The sequence below is a fragment of the Copadichromis virginalis genome, linkage group LG20, assembly GCF_057382275.1.
Source record: "Copadichromis virginalis isolate Kocher_CV1m ecotype Utaka linkage group LG20, C_Virginalis_male_GT1.1, whole genome shotgun sequence".
Taxonomy (NCBI): Eukaryota; Metazoa; Chordata; class Actinopteri; order Cichliformes; family Cichlidae; genus Copadichromis; species Copadichromis virginalis.
The window spans coordinates 16,642,037-16,654,612 of NC_140637.1; the positions used below are offsets into that span (position 1 = coordinate 16,642,037).

Sequence of the window (12,576 nt, forward strand, 5' to 3'; positions counted from 1 at the left end):
AGCAAAAAAACAAAAAAACAAAAAACTGATGGTCTATATACAGTATGAGAATTTTCGAGTGCCAATAATCTTTCCTGTTCTTAGATAAGAAAATAGTTTTAATTTTCTTATCACAGTTGTGTCACGGTATTGGGTCGTGTGACCCAGCGTTCTGAGTTTTCCTTGTATTTTGATATTCATTGTTTCTTTCTTTGGTATTAGCTTCTAGGTTTCTTTAGTCCTTGTTTAGTACGGGCGATCGTGGCTTAAGAGTTGGGAGTTCGCCTTGTAATCGGAAGGTTGCCGGTTCCAGCCCCGGCTTGGACAGTCTCGGTCGTTGTGTCCTTGGGCAAGACACTTCACCCGTTGCCTACTGGTGGTGGTCAGAGGGCCCGGTGGCGCCAGTGTCCGGCAGCCTCGCCTCTGTCAGTGCGCCCCAGGGTGGCTGTGGCTACAATGTAGCTTGCCATCACCAGTGTGTGAATGTGTGTGTGAATGGGTGGATGACTGGATATGTAAAGCGCTTTGGGGTCCTTAGGGACTAGTAAAGCGCTATATAAATACAGGCCATTTTAGTAGATCCATTTATGTAGTCATCCCTGTGTTAAGTATTCCCTGTTGGCTCGTGTCCCCATGGCTCCTATTTTACTTTGAAAGGTCTTGTGTTTCTTTGTACTACGTGTTTAGTCTTACTCTCCCCTTTAATGTCATTATGTTTCATTCTAGTCAGCTGTGTCCTCATGTGTCTCCACTTCCCCTGATCACCTCATGTATGTATTTTTGAGTGCCTACTTGGTAAATCCTTTTGTAAATAGCTTTTCTGTTTCCATGAATACTCATGGTCTTCAAAGAGTTCAATGTAGGAGGTCAAACAACTTGAACAGCACAACCTCCAAAACAACTCCAGTACTATCGCAAATCTGATTTTGTTTGTAAAAATGCACTAATTTTTTATTTTATTTTATTTCTTTCAGGACCAATGGATTGGTGAATGAGTGAGAAGCTGTGGTTTGCTGCATTTGTTTTTCCTATAAACTGTAGGGGAAAAAAAGATAAACTGGCTTTGTTGTACAGGTGATTTAAATTATAGCTTACTTTCATTATCCATCTGGACAAAAACACTTGGGGCCACCATGGAAACTGAAGACAAAAATAGCTGTGTCCCAGGTTGGTAACCCAAGTGGGCCCCAAGTATCAGACCTGCTTCTATCCATCTGGGCCCCATACTCATTTGTTGTCTGGGGCTGATTTGGGACCCATCATTAACCCATCTGGGAAAACACATTTGGGGACATCATGGAAACTGAGGACAAAAGTAGCTGGGTGCCAGGTGGGTAGCCCAAGTGGGCCCCAACCATCAGACCCGCTTCTACCCATCTGGGCCCCATACTCATTTGTTGGCTGGGCCTGATTTGGGGCTTATCTCGGACCCAGCATAAACCCATCTAGGAAAACACATTTGGGGCCACCATGGAAACTGAGGACAAAATTAGCTGGACCCTAGTTGGGTTTCCCAAGTGGGCCCCAAATATTAGCCCTGCTGCTCCCTATTTAGGCCCCACATATGTGTGTTGACTGGGAGGCAACCGCCTGTGTTGCCCGTATCAAAAACCGCTACTGCATCTGATGATTAACAGGTGTGCCAGGTTCAGTGACTCACTGCCCCGCCTACCTATACAAAAAGGGAGGCACCAAAAAACACATACAGACAAAAACACCACATAACCAGAACCCAACTCCTAACAGTGCAAGCCTTTTACCTCAAACTTAGTCACTGCTCGGTGACATTCGTCTATCCTGGCCTGAAAGGAGACACTACCCGTAGACTGCAGCGAGAACTGCCAGCATCTGAGCCAGCCAGACTCTGACCATGATGAGAGAGGCTCTCTCTCATCATGGTCACCTAAATGCAACACACAGTAATGGCAGGTTTTGTAATAAGGCAGATCGCGCTAACATAATATGCACTGTTAGTTGATTATTTACCTGCTGCTTTAACGGGAGAGGACGTGCAACGTCACCGCTGCTGCTGGGTTGTGATTCACGAGTCCGGGGCGGAATTAACCGTCTCGAGGCAGGCGTTGCCGATTTGCAACAGTTAAAAACTAACAATCTGATTACCCCACATACATATTTTATGAGTTTGTTTTACTCAGAAGTACCACTGCAGGACTTGGTTGTGCATTAGCAACAAAAAACTTAATTTGAGCCTGAAAGGGTTAAAAACATGACATTCATTTAAGGTCATCGCGAGCAAATGCTTTTGCATATTCATAGTGTTTCCTCCCTTAAATGAAATATCTACTTTGCAAGTATTGCAAGTTGCCCTGTTCTCATAAAGTATAACAAAACATTTGAGCGTTTGAGCTGCTTAGGCGCCGTGTTTCCTGACAGGTAAATGACGCTCCGCAACGTGGTGACATCATTCGCGGTAACTGGAATCGATAAGGGAATCATTTGCAAAAATGGCAAACAATTTCAAGGAATTGAAACAGTGGGAACCGGTTCTCAACAAGAACCGGGTTTCGATACCCATCCCTAATTATGTCAGACTTTGAAACAAAGACAAACAGAAAACCAAACAGGGGTGCCAAATCTGAAAATTTCTCCCATAATATGCATGAATTTAGCTCCTGGATCCAGAAACATATCTGCTTTATTTTATTAGTTTGTGATATTTTCTTAGGATGTCATGCAGGTTTTTTTTTTTAATCATTATTTGTCATTCAATTTGTTTGATGAAAAATTTCACATTTTATTGTTCATTGGTAAAAAGCAAATAAATGGGCTTTCCAGTTGTATAAAATTTATTGCCAAGAACCATTGTTGCAGAAAAGAAACAATGAGCCAAACATGGTTTATGTTTTGTGGTAAGTTTATGTGAATTATTATGTATTATGTATTATTATACATATTACCAGTGCTATAAAAGTTCCAAAGTTGTGGTACTCATCTGATAGTTATTTGTTTAGATATCTGTGTAACTAACATCATAAAGTGGATGAAGTGAACTTCTGATGTGTTCCTGTAAATACACAGAATGTATTCCCTTGTCTGTTTTCCTTTTTTCATGTTAATTGGACTCTGTGGGTATAATCTCACTTTATTCAGATCATTAAATGGCCATTAATTGGTTTGTTTTTTTAGTTTTCTTATTGCTGGAAAAGAGTGAGGCCCCATGTTGAACACCTCAGATGATCTGGGGAAGGAGAATATATTTGTGTTTTGTTGTTTGGTAACATATTAACTCAGGGCCCAGCAACACTCACACTATATAATCACACCTTTAATTGAAGGCTTTTGAGACATAATTAACACATGAGTTTGCATTTGCGATATCACATATTAAACTATTTATTTTAAATCATGTTGTATATTACTAGAGCTATTATTTATAATAATTTTAGGAAAAAATAGAAATGAAGCAAAAATGTAATATTACAAGAAAATAATAAAAAAAAGAAAATCTCAAAACTGTAGGTTGTGATTATTACATGTTTTGATTCATTCAGTTCATTAGTGAAGTCAGCTACATGTTACAGTACCATACTATACTAAGTTGCAGTAAAACTAAGGTCCCCGAACCCAAAAACTGTACGAACCTGATTAAAACCTGTTTGCAAAATTACAAAATGAAATCAAATCTGGTGACTTTTTCTGGTGTTATTGGAGACTTATTTATGACAACTTTTGACGTGAAAGTATGTATTGCTCTTCTCAACAAGCAGTGGGTGCTGCCGTGGGCACCTCGCCCGTGCCAAAGCGCTCACGGGCAGAGGATAGTCCTCCCCCAGCTGCTATCAGGGCAGGAAATGTTCCCACCTATGCGTCCAAACTGCAAATGATCGTGCATGAGTGAAACCTCTGCTCCCGCAATGACTGTAACGCAATCAATTCTTCTTTTACTGTTATGTTGTTTTGTGGCTCACAAGGTTTAAAACTACTTAAACACACACACGCACTCTCTCGGGATAACTTTGTCGGAGATGAAATGCCGGGTTGCTAGCGAAGCTCCAAATGCTATCCAGACCACCGACAGGTCCCGCATGCCACAGCCGCTCTATCACGTGATGCATACTGCTCCGACGTGCTAACGTTCTGAGGTGAGTTATGGTGTGTTGCAAGTTTTGTGAGGTGCTTTCGTGATATTTAATGGATCGGATTACATTTTTTATTTTTCTCCGATATCCAATCCAGTAATTTAGGTCAGTATCGGACCGATACCGATACGTAATATCGGATCGGTCCATCTCTAATACACACACACACACACACACACACACACACACACACACACACACACACACACACACGCACAAAGTAACTCCACCAGAGTGCCTATTTCGGGTCACTTTTGCCGGTCCAAGCCCAGATAAAGGAGCAGGGTTAGAATTGGGACATTAAAAAAAACAATAATCGCTGAAAGAAATTTAATTTGTAGTTCTAAATAAATTCTAAATGCATTTAGGACGTTTTTTTACTCACTTTATGTCTCTTCTTTTTTTCTCTCCTACAACGTGGGTTACAATTGCATTAGCATGACCAATTATGCAAATTAGGCGATTATGCTATAGCGACTTCTAGAGATTTTTAGGATAGCCAATAGTGATTTTCCTTACTGAGGAGTTGGCAACACTGGCCAGGGGCTGCGACACATTTATACAGCCATATTTTGCATATGACTATGAAAGGCCCCTGGCCAGGAAGTAGTTCCTTCCAATTTAGACGATCCGAATGATACAGTTTCTTTCCACTGTGTTCCTGTTAATAAAAAACTACAAATTTTTCCCAAAGTACTAAAATATCAATATTTTAATATGAGAATCGATTCTAGAACATAAATTACTGGTATCGGAAGAATTGATATTTCAACATCGATCCGCACACCACTAATAGCGACACTGCTCAGTGGCTAGTAGATCTAAGAGCAGACTAGAGCAAACTCTCTGAATAGTATCCAATAACCATCGCAGTGGCAGACATCCAAGACAGAGTCGCCAATATTGTATGAAGAGTTGGACAGAACCATTCCCTGACATGATTCGCACTTACAAGCTAAAGAGGCACCAGTGTCTGGTGGCACAAATGAACCTGCTGGTAAGGGAGAAGACACATCCAGAGTGGCTAACCAAATGCCGGACAGTCCTGGTCCCCAAGGATCGCCAGAAGGCATTGGTCCCATCCAACTACCAGCCATCTACTGGCCAATAACCTGCCTTAGTATGGAAGCCCTTGTCAAGCAACATAGTGACTATGATTAACAGGCACATGGCTCAATACATGAAACGGGCACAGAAAGGAATTGACAGAAACATCAGAGGGGCAGAACACCTGCTACTAGTAGATAGATCAAACTGACAAACTGTAGTCTGGATTCACTACAAGAAAACCTATGACTCAGTACCTCAAACATGGATCAAGAAATCCCTGGAACAATACAAGAGCACACCTTCACATACAGACTACAGCACCACATGAGAAAATAAACTTCCTTCATTGCTTTGTGTGAGTCACACACCTGTCTGTCTGGTTTCGCTGAGACGAATGTAGGTTGATACATTTGTTGAATGTGTAAAAAACTATGTTGATTGTCCTTGTTAAGGCAGACAGTGCCTCATGGTCCTTGTTCAGTATCTCAAACTGGCTGACAGGTGTTTACTGTGTGGCCAGTCTGTTTGTCTATTCACAAAGTGCTTTGTGCACCTCTGTTACAGAATATCAAAATCAAAAACACGCCTGCAGTGTCATACTAATGGTTGGTGTCAGTAAGATTAATTTAGAAACTCTTGCCAGTGGTGCTAAAATAAATAAAGATCTGCAAGGCTAACTTTACAGGGAGTGCAGAATTATTAGGCAAATGAGTATTTTGTCCACATCATCCTCTTCATGCATGTTGTCTTACTCCAAGCTGTATAGGCTCGGAAGCCTACTACCAAGGTTTTATGGACTGATGAAATGAGAGTGAGTCTTGATGGGCCAGATGGATGGGCCCGTGGCTGGATTGGTAAAGGGCAGAGAGCTCCAGTCCAACTCAGACGCCAGCAAGGTGGAGGTGGAGTACTGGTTTGGGCTGGTATCATCAAAGATGAGCTTGTGGGGCCTTTTTGGGTTGAGGATGGAGTCAAGCTCAACTCCCAGTCCTACTGCCAGTTTCTGGAAGACACCTTCTTCAAGCAGTGGTACAGGAAGAAGTCTGCATCCTTCAAGAAAAACGTGATTTTCATGCAGGACAATGCTCCATCACACGCGTCCAAGTACTCCACAGCGTGGCTGGCAAGAAAGGGTATAAAAGAAGAAAAACTAATGACATGGCCACCTTGTTCACCTGATCTGAACCCCATTGAGAACCTGTGGTCCATCATCAAATGTGAGATTTACAAGGAGGGAAAACAGTACACCTCTCTGAACAGTGTCTGGGAGGCTGTGGTTGCTGCTGCATGCAATGTTGATGGTGAACAGATCAAAACACTGACAGGATCCATGGATGGCAGGCTTTTGAGTGTCCTTGCAAAGAAAGGTGGCTATATTGGTCGCTGATTTGTTTTTGTTTTGTTTTTGAATGTCAGAGATGTATATTTGTGAATGTGGAGATGTTATATTGGTTTCACTGTTAAAAATAAATAATTGAAATGGGTATATATTTGTTTTTTGTTAAGTTGCCTAATAATTATGCACAGTAATAGTCACCTGCGGACACAGATATCCCCCTAAAATAGCTAAAACTAAAAACAAACTAAAAACTACTTCCAAAAACATTCAGCTTTGATATTAATGAGTTTTTTGGGTTCATTGAGAACATGGTTGTTGTTCAATAATAGAATTATTCCTCAAAAATACAACTTGCCTAATAATTCTGCACTCCCTGTATAGTGCTTTTATCTGAGCTCAATCTGTGCTCTCACCTTAGCTAATACTGTAACACGATCTAATCTGTTATTTACAAATTGGCTGATAACATATGTTTAGAAAGTACACTATTCTTTTAGACAGCTCATGAAATGAGGCATCCAAAAACAAACAGAAAACCAAACAGGGCTGTCAGGAACTAAATTCATAATATGCATGCATTTAGCTCCTGGATCCAGAAACATATTTGCTTCATTTTTTAAAAGTTGTGATATTTGCTTCAGATGTCATGCAGTTTTGTTTTGTTTTTTAATCATTATTTGTCATTCAATTTGTTTGATGAAAATTTTCATTCTAGAAGCTAACCTCATGACATTAAGGAGTGAATGTGATATCAAACAAGTGATACACAACCACGAGCACTTATAGCAATGATATCGGAGTGTAATTGTATAGTATCAATGAGAGGGAAAGTAGTCACAACAAAGGGCATTGTGCTATTGGAAGGCAAATCCAATCACAAAGGCAAATCATGAAAAGGCTGCTAGGAAAGCTGCAACATACCTGCAGAGGGTCCGGCAAGTCCTGAGGAGTCAGCTGAATGGAAAGAACACAATTAACACCTACGTCCTGCCGGTTATCAGATACCCTGCTTAGATAATAAGATGACCAAAGAAAGAGGTAAAAGCCACTATCATCAAAATAAGAAAGCTTTTTACCGTGCACGTAAGTTTTTACCCCAAATCCAGTACCCTGAGATTGTATGCTAAGGAAGGTGACTGAGAACTAGTGAGTGTCAGAACCACTATCCAGGATGAAACAACGTGGTGGAGGGTGAAGGCAACAGTGGGGCAACAGTGATCCCTGGTAGTCAGAGCACTTGGGACAGTGACCCATGGCTGGGTGAGTTGCTCCAAAAGATCGCAGGAACAACATCCAAGATCTCTGTCCCAAAGAGCGCAGTCCTAGGAACAGCAAAGATCCTGTGCAGGACCCTCAAGCTCCCAAGCCTTTGGTAGAAGATCCAGGCTTAAAGGATAAAGACCACGTGCATGGCGAGTGGCGAGAACGTTTTAAAATATATATAGAGAGAGATTTACAAACCTTTGTCAGTCACTAGTGGGTAATTTTCCTCAACAAATAAATGAAAAAGTAAATTTCCTTATTTGTTAATGAATTTTACTTTGATCTAATTTTAGACTTTTTTTTTTTTTAACTTTTGGGGTTTGAGCCATCATAGGTGACAATTGTAACCCTAACTCTACCCTAATTCTATATTTCGAACGGCACAATCGACTCTTTAAAAGTGTGATTGTTTTTGATATGTAACTGTTAAATTTATCATTTTCTTTGTTACCTGATTACCAACAATTTAATAAAAATATTATTATTTTTAAACAGGAGACTTAGTGAAAGATAGGGGCGACTGGGTTTTCTGTTCGACAAAGAGGGTTACCTAGATCTCTGAGACAGTCACCTGAGTAGTGAAGCTGCATGCTGGCAAGTTATCTTCAACAAACTCTGAGTTTCTCTCTGACTCTTCCTGTCCTGCTACAGCTGTTCCAGCTGACTGACTTGGTTTCATTTCTTCATTCACACAGCCTTTGATAAAGTATTACTCTGCAGAAATTCCCATCTTTGCAAACATAATAATCTGGTTAGATGTTAGTTTCTTGTTATATTTAACATGACAACTTTTATTATTGGTCACTGGATAGTACTGATTATTATCAACTCAACCCCACCCATCCCATATATGTCTTAACTTTAGCAATTACAGTTTAAAAAAATCTTTAGGATATGGGGCTCTGATTATTATGTTTTCAACACACCCTTTTTCCACAGGAAATTTTACAAACATTTACATCTGAATTCAAGTGTTATGACTGAATGTTAAATTGAAATATTTACTAATATAAAATTGATATTAAATCTAAATATTTTTTAAATCTAAATACACTGGCACTGATTAGTGATCAGTTATTTAGATATTTCTTTAAGCAACACTGAATTGTGCCCTAACCCTAACCCTAGTTGATGGTTGGTCTGTTTTCATTCAGCACTTCCTGTACCAAAATAGTACGTAAGGAAGGTGACAAATCAAACTTAAAACCTTTGAGTCCTTAAAGTGAAGGAATTATCCATCAATTATCTACCCTACTACCTTATCCACCAATTTCAGATCAATTGGTGGATAAGGTAGTAGAGTAAGTTCACTTCCCTGGCAAAGAAGAGTCATTACAAAACCAGCATGATGCTCTGGATCTTCCTATATCCAGTGATAAACAGTTTCTATGCAGATGGCCCTGTTTCCATTTACAAAGCTTGAATCTATTGGTGAGTTCTGTGATGAAAATGAAAATAATGTGAATCCTGTGTTATGGCTTTAATATTTAGAAAATATGCCAAAACACCACAATTACCAGAAAATTGCATGAGAGAATGGCTTTTGAATAAATTATGATTCATCCTTCCAGTACGTTGTTTACACGTTACCTTGTTTTTCATTCATATATTTTTTGTCACCTTTTCTGACAAGAGACTCCTGATTGAGTCCTTCGGGTATTCTGGATGCTCCCAGTTTTGTTTGTTATCCTTTGAGCTTGTGTAATTGACCAAATCTCAATGCTGTTTCCCTCTTTGACAACCTCTTTTAACTCAGTCTGGACTCTCGCTCTTCTTAGCAATCAGTAGTTGACCTGCACTGAAGGACAATCTACATCAAGTCAAGTCCCAGGTTAGTGCAGCAGAAAAAATCATATTGTTGGTTTAAGCTGCTTAATTATGAAACAAAAGGTCAGTATGAACATGACCAACATTGTAAATGATCTACATCCCTGTTATGTAATACAAGACTCCAAATACATGCTGACAAACAGCCCTTCCATTATGTGTGTATTCTTGTATGCATTCCTTGCATTATTGTCTGTTATAACAATATGTGGAAATCTCCTTGTAATAATTTCTGTGATTTACTTCAAACAGCTCCATACTCCTACTAATTCTCTCATCCTCTCTCTTGCTGTGGCTGACCTGCTCGTTGGGATTATAGCATTTCCTCTCAGCATGGCATTCTCTCTCAGCTCATGTCTTTATCATGAGGGTTTGTTTTGCAAAGTGCGAGGGACCTTTGATATTTCACTGAGCACATGTTCCATCCTGAACCTCTGCTGTATTTCTATTGACAGATACCATGCTGTTTGCCAGCCTCTGACATATCAAACTAAAATCAGCCATCGTGTTGTTGTGTTCATGATCCTGATGAGCTGGGGGGTTTCTGGGATAATTGGAATTAGTGTCACCATTGCTGGATTTAATAATGAAAAATGTGAGGAATCATGTTTGATTGACATTCTAATGGAAAGCACTGTTGGACCCATGTTATCATTTTACCTGCCAGTGACCATAATGCTTTGTATCTACCTAAAGATTTTCTTTGTTGCTTTGAGGCAAGCAAGAAGCATCCAGAACACAAAGTGTGGACAAACTGCCAGTATCAAGGAGAGAAAGGCGACCAAAACTCTGGCTATTGTTTTGGGAGTTTTTATATTTTGCTGGAGTCCTTTTTTTCTTTGCATCACATTCCCACCATTTACCAGTGATTCTGTACCAGTTCCTGTAATTGAAACTCTTAACTGGCTTGCATTGGCAAATTCAATGCTAAATCCATTTATCTATGCTTTCTTTTATAGCTGGTTCAGGTCAGCCATCAGAATGATTATTTGCGGGAAAATATTCCAAGGGGATTTTGCCAACACAAATATGACTTGATAAAATATACACATTTCACAAATCTTACAGTAAAAACAAACATAAAACAGCCACTGAACCCTACCTGAAGCATCGCATACATAATGTCTTAATAGCGACTGAAAGAAATAATCTGAGTAGCAAATACATTTTGTACAAATGTACAAACACATTGTTTGATTGTTCAAATAGTTTTGCAAATATTGTCATCGCTTATCGTTATGGAGGGCCAGGAGTGACAAAATGAATGAATTAATAAATATTTTATTAATTAATTTAAATTTAAATTAATTATATTAAATAAATATTTCAATAATTATTGAAATAGCGCTCAAGCTGTTATACCGCCAGCAAAGTGCAGGTCCCGGTACACAACTGTCATAGCCCCCGCTGACTGTCACCTCTCACAGGTTGAACACCGACTTCATTTACTGAGAATATATCTATTGGGTCTTTATTTCCTGATGTTCGTATGTGACATACTTTGTTTCAGTTGCCAATTCTGAATTTAAACTAACAATAAGAATGTGTTTAAAGGGGAGGAAATAAATAGTCAATAATCAGTGTGCCCTGTGTATTCACGCATAATCTTTATAAAAATAGATAACATTGTTGTTTCCATCATGTAGTAACTGTTAGGTTTAACTATACAAAGCTTGTTAGAAACACATACAGACTTCACGATGTTTGACTAATATTTTCATTGTGAATATTAAGCATGAGGGTAATGTAGAGTCGAGCTGCTGTCTCAGAGCCCTGCATACTACAGAGTGAGGTCAGCATATCCAGGATATCTTTCCGTTATCTGGAATCACTGACCCTAACACTGGGAACTGGATAAACAGTCACACAAAGCTGGTTCTCAGCTCTCTAAGTTAACCCAGTGTTTCCCAGCATGGTTAAATAAAAGCATTGGCAGCATCAAACTAATCTAACATCATCTACGAGTCTGATTAATTGGTCATATAAATACTCTTTTACAGAAAATCATCCTTATTAGTGCCAACTATTCCAGAGAAGTGAAAATCTCTGGAATAAAGAAAATAAAGACATACCAGCCAAACACAACACTGTTGTAAAAGAAATGAACGCTTCAGGAATGCATAGTGGAATGAACATGATTGGTTGAACAGGTGTTCCTGCATGTTCTGTGTTATCTGCATTTCCATCAGCATAAGAGACTCAGCAGCAGATTAGAATATAAGTGTTATAAGTATAATGTTATAAGTATAATATCATTTATACATTTAATAAATCACCAAATAATTAACGCATGTTCCTGTGACACGACGAAGGGGATGACCTGCCAATCTCTGGGGGCGAGATCACTGAGGCAGTTAAACAACTCCTTGGTGGCAGAGCCCCTGGGGTGGATGAGGTCTGCCCCGAGTTCCTGAAGGCTCTGGATGTTGTAGGGCTGTCTTGGTTGACATGTCTCTGCAATGTTGTGTGGCGATCAGGTTCAGTACCCCTGGACTGGCAGTCCGGGGTGGTGGTCCCCATCTTTAAGAAAGGGACCAGAGGGTGTGTTCCAACTACAGGGGAAATCACACTCCTCAGCCTCCCTGGGAAAGTCTATGCCAGGGTGCTGGAGAGGAGAGTCTGTCCGTTAGTTGAACCTCGGATGCAGGAGGAACAATGCGGTTTTCGTCCTGGTCGTGGAACATTGGATCAGCTCTTTATCCTCTCAACGATACTTGAGGGTGCATGAGAGTTTGCCCAACCAGTCTACATGTGTTTTGTGGACTTGGAGAAGGCATTTGACTGTGTCCCTCGGTGGGTCCTGTGGGGGGTGCTCTGGGAGTATGGGGTTTCTGGCCCGTTGCTACGGGTCATTCAGTCCTTATACAACCGTTGCAAGAGCTTGGTCAGCATAGCTGGCAATAAGTCGGACTCGTTTCTGGTGGGTGATGGGCTCCACCAGGGCTGCCCTTTGTCACCGATCCTGTTCATAATTGTTATGGACAGAATTTCTAGGCATAGCCAAGTGGCGGAAGGCTT

General features: G+C 40.1%; 1 protein-coding gene across 1 annotated transcript; it reads left to right on the top strand.

Moving 5' to 3' along the window:
* Positions 1-9,609: 9,609 nt before the first annotated feature.
* On the top strand, positions 9,610-10,596 carry LOC146684514 (trace amine-associated receptor 1-like). The gene has a single exon (XM_085444646.1). It carries the CDS (start codon positions 9,610-9,612, stop codon positions 10,594-10,596), a length of 987 nt encoding a protein of 328 aa, XP_085300772.1.
* The last annotated feature ends 1,980 nt before the right edge of the window (positions 10,597-12,576 follow it).

Excerpts from the sequence above, each read along its gene's own strand:
- LOC146684514 (XM_085444646.1), top strand. The coding sequence starts at position 9,610 with ATGAAACAAAAGGTCAGTATGAACATGACCAACATTGTAAATGATCTA.